Source organism: Oryx dammah, unplaced genomic scaffold (assembly GCF_014754425.2).
Source record: "Oryx dammah isolate SB20612 unplaced genomic scaffold, SCBI_Odam_1.1 HiC_scaffold_27, whole genome shotgun sequence".
In the NCBI taxonomy this organism is placed as follows: domain Eukaryota; kingdom Metazoa; phylum Chordata; class Mammalia; order Artiodactyla; family Bovidae; genus Oryx; species Oryx dammah.
Genome location: NW_024070211.1, coordinates 17,784,363 through 17,808,404, shown reverse-complemented (window position 1 = coordinate 17,808,404; position 24,042 = coordinate 17,784,363). Strand labels below are relative to the sequence as shown.

The 24,042-nt window shown below is 38.7% G+C and overlaps 1 protein-coding gene across 16 annotated transcripts in view; it reads right to left on the bottom strand.

Moving 5' to 3' along the window:
• Positions 1–24,042, bottom strand: part of TRIP12 (thyroid hormone receptor interactor 12) — a 158,851-nt gene that overhangs the window by 104,642 nt on the left and 30,167 nt on the right. For all 16 annotated transcript variants that reach the window (XM_040228161.1, XM_040228169.1, XM_040228171.1 and 13 more), the window contains exon 2: positions 3,880–4,026. In XM_040228161.1, the coding sequence (XP_040084095.1) occupies positions 3,880–3,977 (98 nt within the window). In that variant the 5' untranslated portion in view covers positions 3,978–4,026. The remainder of the gene's footprint in view (positions 1–3,879; positions 4,027–24,042) is intronic.

Sequence of the window (24,042 nt, the reverse complement as noted above, 5' to 3'; positions counted from 1 at the left end):
ATGCTGTGTTTCTATAACAAAGTCAAACAAACCTTCACTACAGCAACCTTAACTGAGGTTGCTGTAAAACTGAATTCAATCCTACCACTGACATTTGAGAAAAACAAAAAAAATGCTAATGAAAATGCTAATGAATGGCCAAAAGGGAGGGATAGCCGGCAAATACCTGTGCTAGCAATGGGAAGGCTAGGTAATATCTCTCAGAGCAAGCCCACACACAAGTAGAAGAGATGAAGGATTTCCTGAAGAAGAAAGAGAACACACAGAGAGGAACAGATCAATGGTAGCCCAACAAATTATGGAAGAAGGGAGAAGAGAAAAACAACAGAAGAGGGAGAAGATATCTACTTTCATTAGGAAGAGAGATGAAGAATGGGTGAAAAACAACAGAGGGAATAATCAAGAGAAAATAAATATATCCCAAAGATCCAAGTTTCTTTTACCTTATGGATGAACTAAACCTTTTCTTCTTAAAGCAAAAAAAGGTAAGTGACCTTGATTTGGGAAAAAGACAAAGTGGTCACAGAAAGGAAGCTACACAAAAAAAGACACATTCACCTAAGTTGGGAAGGAAACAGAGCAAATCAAAAATGAATGAATTTAGAAATTCTAGGAGGGAAAAATCTTAAATTCTAAACTCAAAGAGTTAAATAACCTTCAGTTGTAAGTACTTCATGCCCTCCTCTAAGTCTTTCATCACCTGGATCAAGTGGTTTGTGCAATAAGAACAGTTGGCATAAAGAAAGGAATCGGACTGGAGAGTGAAGCAGTCCGGAATCAAGCCCTGTCTCTACACAGCAGCTGTGTCAAGCTGAGCAAGCATTTATAAAACAGGGACTTCATATTCACTAGCACACAATTTCTGTGAGTCTCGAAGTGAAAGAATATGTAGATCTGCTGAAGTAGATGCTGTTATTATTGCCACTATTTCAATCACTGGACCACTGTGAATACATCCACAAGACCAAAGCCACTGTGTTTTGGAAACGAAAGTCACAATAATAGTAGTATTTTACTTAGGAAAGCTAGGCAACAGGAATCAGGTTAAAAGAATGGAAAATACAGTCACAACTGCTCTCTCCCAATTAATGCCAATCCTCTCACTCCCCAACATCCCTGGAAAGGCTTCTCAGAAGTTACATAACTGGTACTACACCACACTCCATTGGGGCTTCACAAGTCAGTCTGGGGTTTGAGGTCCCTTCCAGTCCTGATAATCTATCACAAACAAAAGTATCAACCTTGCTAAAATGGCAAAATGAGATTCAGATGTGCAAATATACTCTCATTTGCATTATTAGCCAAAATGATTAGACTTTTTGGAGGAAGTTCCAAATTCCTACGTACTGATCATAATTATACTTCTCCCCATAAAAACACCTAAGCAATCAATATTACTAAGTGAAGTCACTCAGTCGTATCCGACTCTTAGTGACCGCATGGACTGTGTAGCCTACCACGCTCCTCTGTCCATGGGATTTTCCAGGCAAGAGTACTGGAGTGGGTTGCCATTTCCTTCTCCAGGATCTTTCCAATACAGGGATCGAACCCGGGTCTCCCACATTGTGGGCAGACGCTTTACCGCCTGAGCCACCGGGGAAGTCCCAATATTACTAAATTATGGTATTAACCACACTAGACATGAAGACTTTTAAAGACAGGAAACAACACATATGATACTAGACTTTAGCATACTATTTTTGCCAGGAAATGTTTCTTCAAGACATAAAAGTTGAAATCGTGACAGATGAAATGAGGCTGCATTACTGAAAGGGAGGAAGGATTCAAGTCTTACAAAAACTCTTAATTACACCTTGCTTTATGTATTTTGGCATGTTTCTGCCATTCCAAAGAAACTTAAATTTCATTATTTTCCATCAATTGAGCAGTTATCATTGACTGGCTTAAGGCACATAAACTTTAGGGAAAGATCCATTCTACACATCTAATTGAATTCAATCTTGAGCACAACTTCGCTATTAAAGCCAATGCATCTTAATCAACTAGAATTAACTGTGTCTATTTGTTTTCCACTCACATTTTTAAATACATAATACAGGAGAATATTTAAGTAATTTTCCCTATTACTGACATGCAAGATAATGGTGCTGAAATATCACTGTATTTACAAGTAATATACTGTGTGACAGTGCAAAATGTTTGTCAATCATATCAAGAGTCTAAGCATAACCTGAGGATTAATATGTACAAAACTCCGTTTGAAAAGTACAAGTAACTTATATGCTTATGCATGCACATCTAGAATGGCTCAGCAGGTAAAGAATCCGTCTGCGATGCAGGAGACACAGGAGATGTAGGTTCGATCCCTAGGGTGGGGAAGATCCCCCTGGAGAAGGAAACGGCAACCACTCCAGTATTCTTGCCTGGGAAATATCACCAACAGAGGAGCCTGGGGAGCTATGACACAAATGAAGCACTAAGCACACGCACGTGCACGCACATGGAGGAACGGGTCAATGCTAGCAGTGATTCTAAGTGGACTGTGAAAATAGGACGTTTTTCTTTATACTTCCCTGTATTTTCCAAGTTCTCTAAAATATGTAACATTTTTGTAATGGGGGTTGATATTTTCTAATCAGCAGCATAAACAAAGTATGCCACTTTATTTACATTTAGATTTAATTTAAATGTAAAAAAAGCAAAAAAAAATTAGAACAAAACTCTGTACTAAGCATTGTTCTAAAAGTTTAACATACTGTAATACTGAAATTAACTAATAACCCTGTAAAATAAGTATCCTCACTGTATGGACTAAAAAAAAAAAAACTGAGGTTTTCTGAAGGATATATAACAAAGGACACACAGCTATTTCACAAGAGACAAAAATTACACACACACTGTCCTAGCCCAATGTCCAAATGTTAAACCACTAAAATAGCCTGACATGAGCAAGATGTACTTCGATTTCTTCTTTATATTTGACATTTACCTTTTATAAATATATAAAATATTTATAAATTATATATAAATTTTATATATATTTTACTAGGCAATATACTGGAGAAGGAAATAGCAACTCACTCCAGCATTATTGCCTGGGAAATTCCATGGATTCTGGTGGGCTACAGTCACGGGGTCACTAAGAGTTGGACATGACTTAGTGACTAAACGAGACAATATATACATGATAATGCCTCAAAATGCTGCAAAAGGTAATCTTATTAGAGTTTAACCATAATCTACTTTAATCTATGATGCACTGGAAAAGTAGGTCCAAGCAAATCTGAGTATGTTATGCATAAAATGAGAGTACTTAGCTAAACGAGACATGGAATTCAACATGCAGCAGAATGTATCTGATTCTTCATATTACCTCCTATACAATGACTCCAACTAAAAAAGACCAACTCAACATCAAACACTGAGAATGGATATGCTAACAGACAACCTCACCAGCCTGTCAGCATCCATGTGTTGTCAGAAAACAAGATGGGGACAAAACTCAAAAGCTAGGTAACAAAACTCAAGATCTTAAAACAAACGAAGGTTCCTTTCAAATAAGGTAAATAAACCAAGTCACAACACACATGAAGGAAGGGATCACAAATGGTTGAAAGGTATGTTGTAGCCTGTGTATAAGACAGTGAGGAGAAAGAAGAGGCCAACAAAACATGATGTGCCACATGTTAACAAACCGGAGATTCAAGTTTTGATAATGACTGACAACTATTTTTTGAGCCTGGGGGTGGGGATGATTAAATAATCACTCTGAATTCCAGTTTTGTGCTACCTAGCTCAAAAATTAGAAAAGAAATTCCCATTTACAGTGAACCATTTAAAGCTCTGGTCCACATACTGAGGTTTTAAAAAAACTTTCTTGAATACCAGTTTCTTTTCAAATCGCCATTAAATACATACCTTCCTCCTATCGAGTCGTCTTGTGGTTGGGCCCCGGCAGTGTTCCTCTGTGAACGTCGCAGTGACCCCCCTGGATTGTTATTAGGCCGGTTGGACATTGGCACCTCTCTCTTGAAGGGACATACCCTTACTAGACACTACCATTCACTAAAAGGGAAAAAGAGAGAAAAAAAAATGTCAACTATATATGATACAACACCAAAAATGAAGGAACCGTAAAAGAGGAAACTCTAGATATACAGTTTGATCAGACAGCCTTCACCAATGCTGCACTGTCTTAAACTCTGAAGTCCGGTCCATTAAGGTGTCATAAAGTGTTGCTCAGTCATGTCCGATTCTTTGTGACCCCATGGACTATAGCCCACAGGCTCCTCTGCCCATGGGGATTTTCCAGGCAAGAATACTGGAGTGGGTTGCCAGTTCCTTCCCCAGGGGATCTTTCCAACCCAGGGATCGAATCCAGGTCTCTCCACATTGCAGAGTCTTTACCATATGAGCAACCAGGGAAGCCCCATAAACTGTCAGGACTACATCAAATTCAAAGCATTAGGTCCAGAACCCACCAGCTAAAATCTATTTGTATTTCTCATGGAATGACCAAGAAACTCCCAATTCAAAAAAAAAAAAAAAAGTAGAAATCTTTGTTTCCACATTTCTAGTCAAAGAAAGGGTCACTGCATCTAAAGTCATAACACCTTGGTTGAAGTTGTGTCACAGAACAAGTTTTAAAGGGGTCTGCCTTTGTACAATCCACAACCTCTAGCCTCAGATTCCCCAGCCACAGAATAGAAACAATATATGCCATGGGTACTTCACAGTACTGCTGTGGCCAAATGAAACCACGAATACAAAGGAAATGGCAAAGCTGTAATATCTTAATGGAGAAACCAGGAAAAAGCAGCTCAAGTACAGTAAACTGAGAAATGGCCCCAGATCGACTGGATTTCAACATCAGCTGTGCTGGCTCTGACTCCAGACAAGAAACTTGCTCTCTAGATTTGTTTACCTCTTCTGTAAAATCAGTTATCATCTACCTCATGGAGATGTTAGCAATAAGAAATTTGTGAACACAGTTTGTAAGTGTAATAACAATTTAGTTCAAAACAGAGTTCTTAATTTGTTTGAACTTTTTATCTTTCTATAAGAAACTAATACACAGGGAAAAAGGCTGATACTCAAAGAAAATAAGTTTAGCTGATAAAATAGGTCAAAGTTACTACAGAGAGATAAAAAACTGCAATTTTATAAGTCAAATCTGACACTGTTTTTAAGTCTCCAGTCAAATTCCAAGTACAGTTCTTCAGTTAACTTCTATTTATTGGGGAGGGAACAAAAGGACTAATCATATGACATTGCAAGAGTTGTGCCGAAAGGAATATAAATTAATCAAAACTCCATCTATTACTGGATTTTAAGAGATTTCCATCCACTGTAACAGCAAAGTGGATTTTCTTTTGAGTCACATACTGACCCAATTCAGTAGAAAGGGGCTATTTCTATCACACATTACCACACCACCAGTTAATATACTAAATAAACTTTGGTTAGAAGGTTCAAATTACTAATAGAATTACCCTCAATTTTATAAAGAAAAAAAGAGAAAATACTATGCAAACATTAAAAAAGAAAGAGCAAAGTTCAATTTACATGAACTGATAGAAAGGTCTCTCCCAGATATGCTACAGGAAAAACAGTATAATTTCCATCTATGTGTACATATAAATAAATAAGCAGGGTGACAATATACAGCCTTGACGTACTCCTTTTCCTATTTGGAACCAGTCTGTTGTTCCATGTCCAGTTCTAACTGTTGCTTTCTGACCTGCATACAGATTTCTCAAGAGGCAGGTTAGGTGGTCTGGTATTCCCATCTCTTTCAGAATTTTCCACAGTTTATTGTGATCCACACAGTCAAAGGCTTTGGCATAGTCAATAAAGCAGAAGATGTTTTTCTGGAACTCTCTTGCTTTTTCCATGATCCAGCGGATGTTGGCAATTTGATCTCTGGTTCCTCTGCCTTTTGGAAAACCAGCTTGAACATCAGGGAGTTCACGGTCCACGTATTGCTGAAGCCTGGCTTGGAGAATTTTGAGCATTACTTTACTAGCGTGTGAGATGAGTGCAACTGTGTGGTCGTTTGAGCATTCTTTGGCATTGCCTTTCTTTGGGATTGGAATGAACTGACCTTTTCCAGTCTTGTGGCCACTGCTGAGTTTTCCAAACTTGCTGGCATATTGAGTGCAGCACTTTCACAGCATCATCCTTCAGGATTTGAAATAGCTCTACTGGAATTCCATCACCTCCACTAGCTTTGTTCGTAGTGATGCTTTCTAAGGCCCACTTGACTTCATATTCCAAGATGTCTGGCTCTAGATTAGTGATCACATCATCATGATTATCTGGGTCATGAAGATCTTTTGTGTACAGTTCTTCCGTGTATTCTTGCCACCTCTTCTTAATATCTTCTGCTTCTGTTAGATCCAGACCATTTCTGTCCTTTATCGAGCCCATCTTTGCAGGAAATGTTCCCTTGGTATCTCTAATTTTCTTGAAGAGATCTCTAGTCTTTCCCATTCTGTTGTTTTTCCTCTGTTTCTTTGCATTGATTGCTGAGGAAGGCTTTCTTATCTCTCCTTGCTATTCTTTGGAACTCTGCATTCAGATGCTTGTATCTTTCCTTTTCTCCTTTGCTTTTTGCTTCTCTTCTTTTCACAGTTATTTGTAAAGCCTGCCCAGACAGCCATTTTGCTTTTTTGCATTTCTTTTCGGTGGGGATGGTCTTGATCCCTGTCTCCTGTACAATGTCATGAATCTCATTCCATAGTTCATCAGGCACTCTATCTATCAGATCTAGGCCCTTAAATCTATTTCTCACTTCCACTGTATAATCATTAAGGGATTTGATTGAGGTCATACCTGAATGGTCTAGGGTTTTCCCTACTTTCTTCAATTTGAGTCTGAATTTGGTAATAAGGAGTTCATGATCTGAGCCACAGTCAGCTCCTGGTCTTGTTTTTGTTGACTGTATAGAGCTTCTCCATCTTTGGCTGCAAAGAATATAATCAATCTGATTTCTGGTGATGTCCACGTGTAGTCTTCTCTTGTGTTGTTGGAAGAGGATGTTTGCTATGAGCAGTGCATTTTCTTGGCAAAACTCTATTAGTCTTTGCCCTGCTTCATTCCACATTTCAAGGCCAAATCTGCCTGTTACTCCAGGTATTTCTTGATTTCCTACTTTAGCATTCCAGTCCCCTATAATGAAAAGGACATCTTTTTGGGGTGTTAGTTCTAAAAGGACTTGTAGGTCTTCATAAAACCGTTCAACTTCAGCTTCTTCAGCATTACTGGTTGGGACATAGACTTGGATAACTGTGATATTGAATGGTTTGCCTTGCAGATGAACAGAGATCATTCTGTCGTTTTTGAGATTGCATCCAAGTACTGCATTTAGGACTCTTTTGTTGACCATGATGGCTACTGCATTTCTTCTGAGGGATTCCTGCCCGCAGTAGTAGATATAATGGTCATCTGAGTTAAATTCACCCATTCCAGTCCATTTTAGTTCGCTGATTCCTAGAATGTCGACGTTCACCCTTGCCATCTCTTGTTTGACCACTTCCAATTTGCCTTGATTCATGGACCTGACATTCCAGGTTCCTATGCAATATTGCTCTTTACAGGATCGGACCTTGCTTCTATCACCAGTCACATCCACAACTGGGTGTTGTTTTTGCTTTGGCTCCATCCCTTCATTCTTTCTGGAATTATTTCTCCACTGATCTCCAGTAGCATATTGGGCACCTAACAACCTGGGGAGTTCCTCTTTTGGTATCCTATCATTTCGCCTTTTCATACTGTTCATGGGGTTCCCAAGGCAAGAATACTGAAGTGGCTTGCCATTCCCTTCTCCAGTGGACCACATTCTGGTAGAAAGTGAAGAGGAACTAAAAAGCCTTTTGATGAAAGTGAAAGAGGAAAGCGAAAAAGTTGGCTTAAAGCTCAACATTCAGAAAACGAAGATCATGGCATCTGGTCCCATCACTTCATGAGAAATAGATGGGGAAACAGTGGAAACAGTGTCAGACTTTATTTTTTTGGGCTCAAGAATCACTGCAGATGGTGACTGCAGCCATGAAATTAAAAGACGCTTACTCCTTGGAAGAAAAGTTATGACCAGCCTAGATAGCATATTCAAAAGCAGAGACATGACTTTGCCGACTAGGGTCCATCTAGTCAAGGCTATGGTTTTTCCTGTGGTCATGTATGGATGTGAGAGTTGGACTGTGAAGAAGGCTAAGCGCCAAAGAATTGATGCTTTTGAACTGGGGTGTTGGAGAAGACTCTTGAGAGTCCCTTGGACTGCAAGGAGATCCAACCAGTCCATTCTGAAGGAGATCAATCCAGGGATTTCTTTGGAAAGAATGATGCTAAAGCTGAAACTCCAGTACTTTGGCCACTTCATGCAAAGAGTTGACTCACTGGAAAAGACTCTGATGCTGGGAAGGATTCAGGACAGGAGGAGAAGGGAACGACAGAGGATGAGATGGCTGTATGGCATCACAGAGTCTGAGTGAACTCCAGGAGATGGTGATGGACGGGGAGGCCTGGCGTGCTGCAATTCATGGGGTCGCAAAGAGTCAGACACGACTGAGCGACTGAACTGAACTGTAGATATAAATTTAGAAGGTTTGCATATGTATGTTTATATATTATTTACACATTAAAAAATGGTAGAAATAAATTCATAAAACAGGCATTGTTAATTTAACCCCTTCCCTCCAGCCTCATCACCAGTTTCACTTTCCATGGTTTCAGTTACCTACCTGATCAGCCATGGTACAAAAATATTGAATTAAAAATTAGTATTCAATTACAATTTTCAAATTAAACTTTTCAATTACAATTTTCAAAGTAAAGTTTTCAATTCCAAATAGCTGGTGAAACCACATGCCATCCATGTCTGTCCCACTCAGAATGTGAATCATCCCTCTATCTGCTGCATCCACTATATATATGCTCCCCACCCATCAGTATAAGAAAAGCACAGTAGATGTACAGAACTCAGTACTACCTACAGCTTCAGGAATCTACTAAAGATCCTGAAATGTATCCCCCTGAAGATGGTACTGACTGACTCTGAGAAAGAGGACTGGGTCTGAGATGAAAGGAGTAATTTTGTTATCTTTTTGAAAGCAATAAAGTAGGTCATTTGATTGCAAACGTTGGGCTCTTGTGTCAAACTGCCTCTGACTGAGCTCAGATCTTCACTCTAGTATCAACAACAAGTATGACCTTGTATGGCTTCCCTGGTGGCTCAGATAGTAAAGAGTCTGCTGCAATGCAGGAGACTGCCTGCAATGCAGAAGACCTAGGTTTGATCCCTGGGTCCAGAAGATCCCTTAGAGAAGAAAATGGCAACCCATTCCAGTATTTTTGCTGGGACAATCCCATGGACAGAGGAGCCTGGCAGGCCGCATGCAGTCCATGGGGTCACAAGAGTCGGACACAAATTAGCAACTAAACCACCACCACCACCAAGAACTAAATAAAAGACCCATCCTATTTCAGAATTCATCCAGGAAGTTTTACCACTTCAAACATCATCTCTATGCCATCTTGCCTGGACCCCCAACAGTGTGGACACAAGAGAACAGCATGATACTGTTTCTTTCACTTTGAAAAGCAAAGAAAACTGTTATTAAAGAGGTTTAGGAGATCTTACCTGCCTATTTTTGGCTATTAAATGCCTACTGTATGTCATGGGGCGTTAACTGATTCAAATAATATAGAAGTCATACTGGTTAATTTAACCTATAGTTAGTAAAGTAACCTTAATAATGCTCCCAAAACCTTCAGAGTTTGTCAATCAGCACCAGGCGATTCACGGATAATTCTTGAAATTTAAGAGAGGAAAAGTGGCAAGTAAGAAGACATTTATCAAAGTGCTATCTACTTTTAAAGCATAAACTGCTCTTTAAGTAAGGAGGCCAGGCTCTGTAAAACTATGGAGTTTAAATTGCCCAAAAGTAAATATAAGAGTAACATATAATACACATAGATCTTCTCCTCTGCCAGCTATCAACAAATTCAGAGACAGAAGGGACCCTTGGGGGTGATCAAGTTCAATGCTTTACGTTACAGACAATTTCAGATGAAGAAAGTTCAAGTCATCTGATGAAGAACTAGTTCTCTGAACCCTGATATGCAGGCAACCAATCCCCTCTATAGAGTTCACTACAACCTGAAATTCTCAAAACTTAACTCTTTGGCTCCAGACTTGAGCCCAAAAATCAGCATGCAATAATTTCCTTCTTGCTATGTGAGTATTCTGTGCTATCTTCACCAATTAGTATACCTACCACATTTTATTAATTAAATTTTAAAACACAAAGTTAGAGTTACACTAATAAAAAAAACTACATTGCTGAAAATTGTTTTGACAAACTGAAATGAAAACGAACTCAAAGATTTCATCTTAATAGGCATCTCATAATTCATTCATCTCATAATGAAGCTAGAAGGTTTAAGGTCTAAGTCCAGTCTACTAATAACTCTTTCAAGTACTGAAATACATGAGTCTTCTAACCATGGATTATATGCCTTCACTTCAGTGGAAATAATCACCAACATTTTCTACATGAAACCTTTGACATTAATTCCTAAAGCACTGAAATCAAAGAGATGGCATATATGACTTTGATTTCAATAGAAAAAGCATAAAAACACTGATATGTTCAAGACTGAAAGCAAACTCATAGAACAGATAGATGGTTACCAGAAGCAGGCTATAGGGAGTGGGCCAAATGGGTAAAGGAAGTCTAAAGGCACAAACTTCCAGCTGTCAAGGAAGTTTTATTATTATAGGAATTTAATATACAGCATGATGATTAAGTTAATATTACTGTACTGCATGTTTGAAAGTTGCTAAGAAAGTAGATTTTGGAAAAATTCTGTATATATGGTGATTGATGTTAACTATACTTTGTAATCATTCTGCAATATATACAAATATCAAATCATTGCGCTGTGTATCGGAAACTAATACGATGATGGATGCCAATTATACCTCAATTTAAAAAAAAAAAAACTTGCCCTGCAAACAAACTCATAACTTTGTTCATATCTCTAAGCATCAACAATTTTACCCACAGTATTGATTAAATGACATATGAATTTTATGTAAAAATGTATTTACCTCTCAGGCAAACAGAATTTCTTCAGGAAAAAAAGAACTGTATTATTAATCTACATTTTAAAATTCATTCTCAAAGTTTCATAACAAGGACATTCTTTCAATAAAACTTCAACTGTAAACATTCTGGAAATTAGGTTTCCTTTAATTTCACAATTCAAAATGATAGAAGATAGGTTAAGGCCAGGGGAAAAAATTAACTCAAGTTATATAGTTAACTTGGTATATAGAAGATATGGTACTTCTTCCTAGTCAAATGGCCAAAAGAGGTAGGAAAATACAAGTTAGCATTTGTCCAAAATTTTTATCACATGAAGGAAGCTGGACAGACTGGGGAATACATCTCTAATTTAGTGACCAAGAGCAGTCATGTACAGCCCCAAACCAAGCTAGTACGTTTACGTATGTAACCACTATCACCTATTTGACAGACAACTCTTAAACACTGAAGAAAAGTTCTATTATTTTCACAATAAAGATAACATTTTTCTAAAAATCTAATATCCCACAGAGTATTTGTAGAAAGTTTTCAGCTTTCAGAATTGACACTTAAAGGGAATTTTATTTATCCAACGTGTTTCCCCTCCCCACTCCCCAATTTCTTATGCTTTCATTTAGATATGGTCCTCCAAAGAAACTTCGTTTGGCTTCAGATTATAAAACTGGGGTTTAACAGCAACAGTAATTAACACAATTTCCACAGCACTTTATTCATTTGTTTATCCTAATAAACAAAATTTAAATGTGCCAATGAGTCTTATTAACCGTGCTGCTTATTATTCCTATTTTACAAATAAGGAAACTGCAGCATTACAAAATTAAGTTGCCTGCATTCAACAAGTATTAGCATCTGGACATGTAGGCTGCAAGGAACAACATCCAGAATTGTGGAGGTAAACAACTGCAAACACCAGATCAAAAAGGATATGACTCACTACTATCTTAGGAGAAAGGACAGTAAGTTAAACGCACCAAGAGCAGTATTAAACAACTCTACAGTAAAATGGAATGGAAGCTACCCTAGCTTTTAATAGAAATCACTATGGCTTAAGTAGGAAAAACAGCATCAAACACAATTATCTTTAAAATGGGAATGAATATCCTTTAAGCTTCCTTAAAGCAAGGGATTGAGAGGTGCTGAGATACAGAGGCAAATAAAACAATCCATGCTCACAAAGAGCTTATCCCCCTTACTCTATATCCCCCTTACTCAACTATCCTACAGAAAGGCCGAGGCTCAAATCCTAGCTCTGCGACTTAATAACAATAAGACATACAATGCCTGACCTTCATCTCTGTTTCCTTCTCCGTTAAACTATAGAGATAATACTATTAGCTTAGGGTTTAGGAAAAAAACAATTATAAGGCTCTCGGAACAGCGCCTGACACATACAGGAGCCATTTAATGGTTGCCTAAAAAGTACAATAAATGATTGGTGAATCTGGGGGAAAAGGAGGGGATTCACGAAGTCCAACATCTTGAATAAGAAAAGAATTAAAAAGAAAAAAAGAAAAGAATTAGGAGAAAAAGAAAAGTAGAGAAGGAAAAATAACCCCTAAAATTCTATAAAACCATTTAGAACTGTTCATATTTCACTCTGATTCAGGAAGGAGGTAATTAAAAAAAAAATACATATAGCATAGTACAGTTACAAGTCAAATGTCAAACTCTTAGTAGTTTTATCTGAGAACAGTGCAATGTGGCTTATGAATCTTTAATGAACTAAACATCTGTTTAGCAAGCTAAACATTCTTTTCCATTAGGGAAGACAGAAATGTATTTTCTTTCTTCCAGTTATCAGAAAAGTTCTGTAAGAAATAAGAGCCATTGACTACAGGGAAAGGAGTAGGTTATCTGCAAATGGGGTCTGTTAAGCATTTAATTCAATTTAGGGGCATTTGAAACCATTCCGAAGTCATGCTGAAATACTGTGCAACACGTAAAAATAGTATTTCCAAATTATATTTTTTGTAACTCTAGAAAGTAACATTTACTGATAAAACTACAGATTTGAAAGTGAACACAGAAATACAAATGATTATGGGTAATGTTTATTTTGTGTTTACCATGTCTCAGGGAAAGTACCTCTCCAGGTAATTTTCACAACCCTACAAAATTGGTATAGACTGGGAAATAAATTTCTTTCAGAGAAACTGTAGCACATAGTACACTGTAATCAACGTAAGGCTACAGAGCTAATAGGTAACAAGGCCAGCAAACATGGGTTTGATCGAAAGTCCAGGCTCCTTATGACTATACTGTGTGCCTGAACAAAAGCAGAAAAATATTTTACATTTATACCTTTTCTAAAACATCAAAATATTAAGAGAACATGACATTCCAAGCTAGGGGAATACCTAGAGACTCCTAATCCTTACATTTCTATAAGATAACCAGTTTAATGGAACAAACCTTAAATGAATAATTATCATGAAACATGCTAAATGGTATGAGAAGCACTATCAAGGTAATATTGGAAACAAAAAGGGTAACTTAAATTTGCCCTCAGCAGGCTGTAAAGGTCCAATTTAAAAGGTTAGAGCTTAACAATGAAATATGAGAGAGAGAAATTAAGGAAATGATTCCATTTGCCATCATATCAAAAAGAATCAAGTACCAAAAATAAACTCTACCTAAGGAGACTTCCCCAGGTGGTGTTAGTGGTCAAGAACCTGCCTGCCAATGCAGGTTAGACCTAAGACTCGCCAGTTCAATTCCTGGGCCGGGAGGATTCCCTGGAGAAGGGAACGGCAATCCACTCCAGTATTCTTGCCTGGAGAATCCCATGGACAGAGGAGCCTGGCGGGCTACAGTTCATGGGTTTGCACAAAGCTGGACACGACTGAAGCAACTTAGCACAGCATGGCACTACAAGGAGACAAAAGAGGGCTTCCCCGACGGCTCAGCGGTAAAGAATCCACCTGCCCATGCAGGAGACAGGGTGGGGGAGATCCCCTGGAAAAGGAAAAGACAACCCAGTCCAGTATTCTTGCCAGGAAAATCCCATGCACAGAGGAGCCTAGTAGACTACAGTCCATGGGGTCGCAAACAGTCAGACATGACTTAGTAACTAACCAACAACAACAGGCAGTAAAAGACCTGTACTCTGAAAACTCTTTAAGATGCTGATGAAAGAAATAAAGACAACACAAACAGATGGAAAGATATATTATGTTCTAGGATTGGAAGAAATTGATTTTGTTAAAATGACCATACTACCCAAGGCAATCCACATAGTCAATGCAATCCCTATCAAATTATGAAGGGCACTTTTCACAGAACTAGAACCAAAAAAAATTTGTTTTAAATTTGTATGGAATCACTAAAGATCCCGAAGAGTCAAAGCAATCTTGGGAAAGAGAGCTGGCAGTGCCAGGCTCCTTGATTTAAGACTACACTACAAAGCTAGTCATCAAAACAGTCTGGTATTGGCACAAAAACAGACATATATATCAATGAGACAGGACAGAAAGGCCAGAAATAAATCCATGCACCTATGGTCAATTAAGCAATGACAGAGGAGGTAAGAATATACAATGGAGAAAAGATAACCGCTTCAATAAGGGATGCTGCAAACATGATGGCCACATGTAAAGGACTGAAATTAAGACCATTCTCTTAACACCATATACAAAAATAGACTCAAAATGGATTAAAGACGGGAACCTGAGACCAGATACTATAATACTCCTAGAGGAAAATATAGAAATGTAGAACATTCTGTGACATAAATTGTAGCAAAACTCTTTTGGATCCAATTCCTAGAGTAATAGAGTTGCAGAGTCTGACATGATTGAGTGACTGAACAACCTAGAGTAATGGGAACAAAAGCAAAAATAATTAACAGGACCTAGTTAAACTTTGCACAGCAAAGGTAACCATAAACAAAAAGAAAAGCTACAGACTAGGAGAAAATATTTGCAAACAATGAGACCGACAAGGAATTAACTCCCAAAATATGCAAATAGCTCATGTGGTTTAATATAAAAATACATAAATAGGCAGAAGACCTATACAGACATTTCTCCAAAGACATTCAAGTGGCCAAAAGGCACATGAAAAGACGTTCAATGCTGCTAACTTAGAGAACTGCAAATCACAACTACACTGAGGTATGACCTCAGACCAGTCAGAATGGCCATCATTGACAAGTCTACAGATAATAAATGCCAGAGAAGGAGGGTGTGGAGAAAAAGGAATCCTTCTACCCTGCTGGTGCGAATGCAAAATGGCACAGCTACTATGGAGAACAGTATGGAGGTTCCTTAAATTAAAAACAAGTGTTATCATATGATCTTGCAATCCCACTCCTGGACATTTATCCAGAGAAAATTGTAATTCAAAAAGATACATATTCCAATAGTTATAGTAGCACTATTTACAATATCTAAGACATAGAAGCAATCTAAATGTCCATGGATAAGGAAGACGTGACCAAAAAAAAAAAAAAAAGAGGTAGCACTTATCTATAAAATGGAGTATTACTCAGCCAGAAAATAGAATGAAGTGATACTACTCACAGCACCAAGAATGGATATAGAGATTATGAGATTAAGTAAATCAGACTGAAAAAAGATAAGCATCATCTGATATAACTCATATATGGGATCTAAAAAATGATACAAATGAACCTATTTGCAAAACAAATAAACTCACAAACATAGAAAAAAACTTAGAAGTTCCTAATGTGAACAGCAGGAGAGTGGCGGGGGAGGACAGATTAGCAGCCCGGGGTTACCCAATACACTACAATACAGAGAGCAGACTAACACCAAGGACCTAGCAGCCCGGGGTCACCCGATACACACTACAATACATGGAACAGACTAACACCGAGGACCTAGTCTACAGCACAAAGACCTATATTCACTATCCTGTAATAACCTACAATGGAAAAGAATCTGAAAAAATATACAAGCATGTACAATGGAATCCCTTTCAGTTCAGTTCAATTCAGTCACGCAGTCGTGTCCGACTCTTTGCGACCCCATGAACCGCAGCACGCCAGGCCTCCCTGTCCATCACCAACTCCCGGAAATTTACCCAAACTCATGTCCATCGAGTCAGTGATGCCATCCAACCATCTCATCCTCTGTCTTCCCCTTCTCCTCCTGCCCCTAATCCTTCCCAGCATCAAAGTCTTTTCCAATGAGTCAACTCTTTGCATGAGGTGGCCAGAGTATTGGAGTTTCAGTTTCAACATCAGTCCTTCCAATGAACACCCAGGACTGATCTCCTTTAGAATGGACTGGTTGGATCTTCTTGCAGTCCAAGGGACTCTCAAGAGTCTTCTCCAACACCACAGTTCAAAAGCATCAATTCTTCAGTGCTCAGCTTTCCTCACAGTCCAACTCTCACATCCATATATGACCACTGGAAAAACCACAGAATCACTTTACTGTACACCTGAAATTAACACAACACTGCAAATTAACTACACTTCAATTTTAAAAACGGTTAAAGAAAAAAAAAAACGGGGCGTGGAACTGTGAGGAAAGGCACTGAGGAATAAGAGAATAAGATACAATGTAAGGGATGCTAGGTAAGTTCATCCCTGGGGCTGAAACATGAAGTACAGGAAGAACATGGACCTAGAAATAAGTCTAAGCTGTATCATGAAGGGCCTAAAGATAATAACTTGGGATTTATGACCTACAGATAAGCAGATCAACTATTAAGTCACCAAACAGACTTAAAGATGGGTGTTGTTTAGTCACTAAGTCACGTCTGACTCTTCTGCAACCCCATGGACTGGAGCCCACCAAGCTGTCTGTCCAACTAAGCCACCAGGGAAGCTTGAAGGATGGATAAGGGTCCAATAACAATGGAGGCTGAAATGAAGAGATGGGAATCAAGAAACATTCAGACAATACAATCTATACAATGAAGAAAAAAGTCTAGAATTATGTTTATCAAACTTCAGCAGACTTTGCATTAAAATGTCACTCCAGTTTCTGGTGCTAAGGGTTAAGAAAAGTTTTTTAAAACATATAAAGAATTTTGGTAACTGTTTATCTTTTCAATGCCATATGACAAAAACTAACAGGCTCACTTAAGAATTACTAAATATTTCTAAAAGAACATTAACTTTGCTATTTCCTATTAATTCAGGTTTCAGACAATAAATTTGTATGTTGGAACTCCCCTGACGGTCCAGTGGTTAAGACTGTGGTTCCAATGCAGAGGTGCAGGTTCCAAACCTGGCTGGGAAACTAAGATCCAACACGCAACCAAGTCCACAACCAGAGGGTACGGTGCTGCAACAAAAGATCCCACATGATGCGACGGAGATCCTGTGTGCCAATATTAGGACCTGACACAGCCAAATAAATAAATAAAAAGTCTTGAGCATATTTATATACGTAAAGAAAATGAATGAAAGAAAAGGACTAGGAGGAAGGTACAGCTTACTAACAAGATCATACAGGAGGAAAAGAAGAATTAAGAGCACACTCTTAGATCACAAGAAAAGCACATCAATCTCCAAGACAAGAAATGACAAATGGCAGCAAGGAGGTACATGCCTAGCTTAACAAAACCTGGATTTTAAAGTATGAGACCAGTAAGGGAGAATGGAGATTTCAAAGAGTTCCCTTACACCGAAGAGGGAAAGGAGCTGACTATGGGAACAGAGGACTGCCCAGCGGCATGAAGAACCTACCAAGATTGGAAATCACAAACCTAAGTGCCAGTCCATACTTGATGTAATTTTCTCATTTATGTAGGAGGAGACTCTCATTCAGAGTGAACTGCTCCAGAGCAACATCTATTCAGAGATGCACCAGAACAGCTGAATCCAGCTCTCCAGAATAACGGGACAAGGTACACTTTCCACGATGCCATTCTACTTCTAAACATGAATTTAACCACTTTGTATGTATTGATCTGTCGACAGTCAATCAATTAAGAGATGGAAAAGGTCAAAACTGACCCTCCAGAGTCCAAACAGTAATTTCTATAGTATGCCTTCATTTACAAACAAATCACAAACTAAAAAGCCTGCAGCCAACACTTGATCTTCTAAGCATTACCCAACACTGAACAACGGAATTCAACACTGGGCACACATACTGATGCCAGCACCCACATTTTATGACTGCAATAGGCCTTGAGACTCTACCTTATTGCCATCTGGCAAAAGTCAATGAGATTAATTTTGGCATCATTTTCACAAAGAGTACTGTTTTTTTGGTATTAAGCCACACACTTCATGCTGTAGCTCTCTTAAAAAGGTCCTATTTCTTGTTCAGTAGAAATTAAGATTCACAACTATCTCTATTAACAGACTGCTGCTGCTCAGTCACCCAGTCGTGTCAACGCCATGGACTGCACCATGCCAGGCCTCCCTGTCCCTCCCCATCTCCCAGAGTTGCCCAAGTTCATGCTGACTGCATCGGTGATGCCGTCCAGCCATATCATCCTCTGATGCCCTCTTCTCCTTCAGCCCTCCATCTTTCCCAGCATCAGGGACTTCCAATGAGTCATCTGTTTGCATCATCAGGTGACCAAAACACTGGCACTTCAGCTTCAGCATAAGTCCTTCCAGTGAATATTCAGGGTTGATCTCCCTTAAGATTGACTGGTTTGATCTCCTTGCTGTCCAAGGGACTTTCAGGAGTCTTCTCCAGCACCATAGTTGGAAGGCCATCAATTCTTTGGCATTTTGCCTTCTTTACGGCCCATCTCTCAAAACCGTATGTGACCAGTGGGAAGGAAGACCAGAGCCTTGACTATATGGACCTTTGTCAGCAGAGTAATGTCTCTGTTTTTCAACAGAGAAAATTAACATATTAATTACACAACAGCTACAAATACTCGAGCCTAAGCACACTTGAATTCAAAAGATTTTTTTTTTAATTTAACCAAGATATTATCACAAGAATAGAAATAGGAGATAGCAGGGAAATGGCTCCTTTCTTTACTTCCTCCCTGAAATCAAGAAAAATTAGCATCTGTTTAAAAAATTAAGAAATCTTCACTTACAATGAAACTAGAGAAAAGTTGGCTACACCCTAAATCAGAGAAGAAAACTTGCCAGATACAATAAAATCTGTACCAAAAAAAGGGAAGAGATAAAGACTATGGAGCATTAAAAAAAAAAAGGAGGGGTAAGGAAATAATCTTAGAAGTTCCTATCAATGACCCTTTCTTTGAAAAAAACTATAAACTGTGAACCAAGGGCAAGAAAAGATCAAAATACCTCCTGCTAGGGGCCAGGTTCCCATGCCAGATTGTCATGGGAAGTGTTGTTCAGTAGCTAAGCTTTGTCCAACCATTTGCGATCCCATAGTTTTCAGTATGCCAGGCTTCCCCGTCTTTCACTGTCTCCTGAAGTTTGCTCAAATACATGTCCATTCAGTTGGTGAGGCCACACAACCATCTCATCCTCTGCCATCCCCTTCTCCTCCTGCCCTCAATCTTTCCCAGTAACAGGATCTTTACCAATGAGTCAGCTCTTCACATCAGGTGGCCAAAATACTGGAACTTCAGCTCCAGCATCAGTCCTTCCAATGACTAGTCAGGGTTGATTTCCTTTAGAATTGACTGGTTTGATCTCCTTGCAGTCCAAGAGACTCTCCAGAGTCGTCTCCAGCAACACAGTTCGAAAGCATCAGTTCAACACTCAGCATTCTTTATCGTCCAACTTTCATCTCTGTACATGACTACTGGAAAAATCATAGCTTTGACTATATGGACCTTTGCTGGCAAAGGGATGTCTCTGCTTTTGAATACTCTGTCTAGATTTGTCATAGCTTTCTTTTCCCAAGGAGCAAGCAAGCATCTTTTACTTTCATGGCTGCACTCACTGTCTGCAATGATTCTGGAGCCCAAGAAAATAAAATTTGTCACTGTTTCCATTGTTTCTCCATCTATTTGCCATGAAGTGATGGGATCGGATACCATGATCTTAGTTTTTTGAATGTTGAGTTTCAAGTCAGCTTTTTCATTCTCCTCTTTCACCCTCATCGAGAGGTTCCTCTTCCCTTTCTGCCATTTGAGTGACATCATCTGCATATCTGAGATAATCGGTATTTCTCCCGATAATCTTAATTTCAGCCTGTGCTTCAGCCAGCCCAGTATTTAGCATGATGTACTCTGCACAGAAGTTAAATAAGCAGTGACAATATACAGTCCTGACGTGCTCCTTTCCCAATCTGGAACCAGTCCATTGTTCCATGTCCAGTTCTAACTGTTGCTTCTTGACCTGCAAACAGGTTTATTGGGAGAAAAGTAAGGTGGTCTGGTACTCCCGTCTCTTAAGGAACTTTCAACCGTTTGTTGTGATCCACATAGTCGAAGGTTTATAGCATAGTCAATGAAGCAGAAGTAGATGTTTTTCTGGAATCCCCTTGCTTCTCCTATACTCCAACGAATGTTGGCAATCTGACCTCTGGTTCCTTTGCCTTTTCTAAATCCAGCTTGTACATCAGGAAGTTCTCAGTTCACGTACTGCTGAAGCCTAGCTTGAAGGGTTTTGAACATTACCTTCTAGCATGCCAAATGAGCACAACTCTAAGGCAGTTTGAAAATTCTGTGGCAGGTGAGAATGAAGGTGAGACAACTAAAAAAGGAGGCAGGCAGGCATTTGTATTTAACGGGCCCTGATTAATCAAGACAAAAACCAGCCCAGAACCGGAGGAGAGAAGCAGGTAAGAGAAAGATTAAAAGGAGGATCAGCTGGGCAAACAATCACTAAGTCACCAAGAAAAAGGTAACACAACGACTTTCTACGAAGATGATCTGCTCTGCTCAAAGGTAGAAAATAACCAAAAGCAAAACTGAGAATTAACTAACAGGCAGAGGAAGCAATTCAAAATGGTGAAGAGGTATTCTGAAAACATTTGAAGGCCACAAAAAGGGAGAATATGGTTAAGAGAGGAAACAGAAAAAAAAAAAAATACTATTGAACAATTGTAAAAAAATTATAATAGAGAAGACGACAATTTTAAAGAGTTTTAACTCTGCCACAGTTAGAAGGAAAATACTGTTTACACTAAAAATGGAACTCTATTGTCAAGGTTTAGTTAAGCAAAAAAGCAGGTACAGAATACTGGGCACAGAATATATCAACACATGTATTCCTATATATGTAATAATCATTGGCTTTAAATTATCAATAGAGAATACAAAAATAGAGAATAAAAAAATTATTTAAATCAGATACTTTTTAGAATGGGACCCTTTAAAGCCTTTTGCATTCTGAATCATTTGCTATTTCCCTATACAAAAAATTATTTAAAAATCTATGTATATTGCAAGTGTAGCTCTATAGTGGGTGTTAGTGGGTAAAAGAAACCAAAAATAATACCTCAAAAAATTAAACATTTTTAGAGCATTCTTTTCTCAGCTTAATTTTCTTTTTAAATTATGTGATCTCATTATTAAAAGCTGGAGAAACACTCTGCTTATTTCACAGGTTTCTAGATCCCAGGCACATGTTCATGTTTAAAAAAAAAATAGTAATTTTGTAATATAAATCCTGTTTCCAAGAAAATGGACTTTTTAACTGCCTAAAACACAGACTACAGAGAATGACATACTACCCTAGAGCTTGAATCTATCTCTGGCACCAGTTCAATATCATAATACAATCACCAATCAACTGATCACAGTGCAGCCCAGCCCAGCTACTTCTAAGACACACAGCAACTCAGTCCCTAATATAAATCCTATCTTAATGCATATAGCTTGTATAACCTTTCAGACTACTAATTACAGTTAATAGATTTTTTTCTTCTTTGTAAAAGTCTCAAGATTAGAGTCAGCAACTTCTAGCCCATACGCCAAAGATGGCTCATAGGTCCAGTTTTAACAAGTCCCAATTCTGTTGGCTACCGTAATTAGCTAGTCAGTGGGGGTTGAAGGTCAGCTTACACTAGCATTTTTAGTACATCCTCTTAAAGATGTTCCCCTCTACCTAGCCAGGATGAACAGACAAAAGGGAAAGGTTATTGAGCTGGTAGTTTCTAAAATCTGATTCAGCTCTAATTTTATAAAACCTAACCCAATATTTATTCTCACTTTTCCTAAATGGAACACTTCTTAAATTGCTCCTTATAAAGACTTAGGAACACTACTCTTAGAGTGATTATCAAAAGGGAAGAACTATTGAGGGAGGGAGGAGAGAATTATTTATAAATGCCTCTCCACCAAGGGACAGAGAGATGCCTGCTGGGTAAGAACCACCCTTACTGGAAATAAAATGCAGGGAAGCCTACACATTACACCAAGGTGCTCCCTATGGACAAGAACAATTCTATGTTTGGCAGATGACCTTTAGAGCATAGGGACATACATAATAAGGCAATACCTTCAGAGTATTTTCTTTAATACATATTCTTGTTAGTGCTGTGTACTCCACCATAATAATGAAATCACAGAGGTTCATTTCTTTAACATAGCTTGTATGAGGAAGTTTCCCTGCCTTGCAACAAATATTATTTCAACACTGTGATAATCACAGATTAGTACAAACTCCTGGAAACAACAGGTATGTACCCTGTCATAAATAGTATTCAATATGGAGAATTTTCAGGAACAAATATTACTAAATTTGTGGTAAGGCTCAGGAGAAAGAAGGCAATGACATGTAATTCAAAGTCAGGGAGAAAATACACAGTCCATTACTTTAACACAAGGTGAACAGTGTACAGTGCCAAATGTGTGCTTAAGATCATGTATGTCATACGGATTGCACCTAAATTCAGAAACAGTCTCAGAAAATATTTTTTAAAGGTTTATAAAAAACAAAACATAGAATGACATACTCAAGTACTCCCTTCAATAGCTCAGTTAGTAGAGGTTGTAGTATTGCCCAGAATGTCATACTCTAATGACCAGTGTCTCACATTTCTACAAACAGTAGCATTTTCACCAAAAATAAATATGTGCTAATGACTGTTTCTATATTGAGCCAGAACATATACAAACCTATAGCCAGGACAAATACAAAAGTTGTTATTCCTAAGACTGAGTTTTTAATACAGATTGCAGGGCCCTATCAGATTAACTATTATTCAAAAGCCCGTACACTCTTCTAATTACCTGCTAGGTTTAAGAGCAGGGAGTTACACTTGTTATGCTATCATTACATATCACCTAACCCTATACAATCTTTACATGACTCCCATAGCCCATAATTAAAAACTGCCACTCATGTCCTTAGAATTCACAATTCCACTCCCATGAATCTTCCAGGAAGCCAGCCTAAAGAGACACTTGCACAGGTCTGCAAGAATATATGTAATCAAACTTCCCTGGTGGTACAATGGTCAAGAATCCACCTGCTAGTGCAGGGATGGGTTTGGTCCCCGATCCCAGGGGATCCCACATGCCACAGGGCAACGAAGCCCGTGCGCCACAACTGCTGAAGCCCGTGCGGCCGAGAGCCCACACTCCGCAACAAGAGAAGTCACCGCGCAAGAGGCCCATGCGCCCCAACGAAGAGCAGCCCTTGCTCACCACAGCTAGGGGACACCTGAGCGCACCACCGAAGACCAAGTGCAAGCAAAAACAGTAAGTGATTTAAAAAGGAAAAGAATATACGGAACCAAAATGCCCGCTGCAGTATGTCACAGAGGGAAAAAACTGAAGACTGAAATATTCTTAGGAGAGAAATGGTTAAATAAGCATTTTATAGCAATTCTGTGGTACGCTACATGTCTTTAAAAACAGACACAGATTTGTAAATATTACACTGATATATGGAGGGCAGAACACTTAACTGCTTCAACAGATACTTGGAAGCCTATCCGGCAGGCATCAACAGGCATCATCTTTGCCTTGAAGAAGCCTGCACTCAACGGGGAAGACACAAAATAATAAAGCTTTTTGCACACTGTGGTAAGTGATATGAAAGATGGAATAGAAGAAATACAGGAGTACAGAGAATAAGGAAGGGGGAAGAAAAAAGCTACTTGAGGTTGACTCATCAGCTAATACCTCTCTGAAGAGATATTTTAAGCTGAGA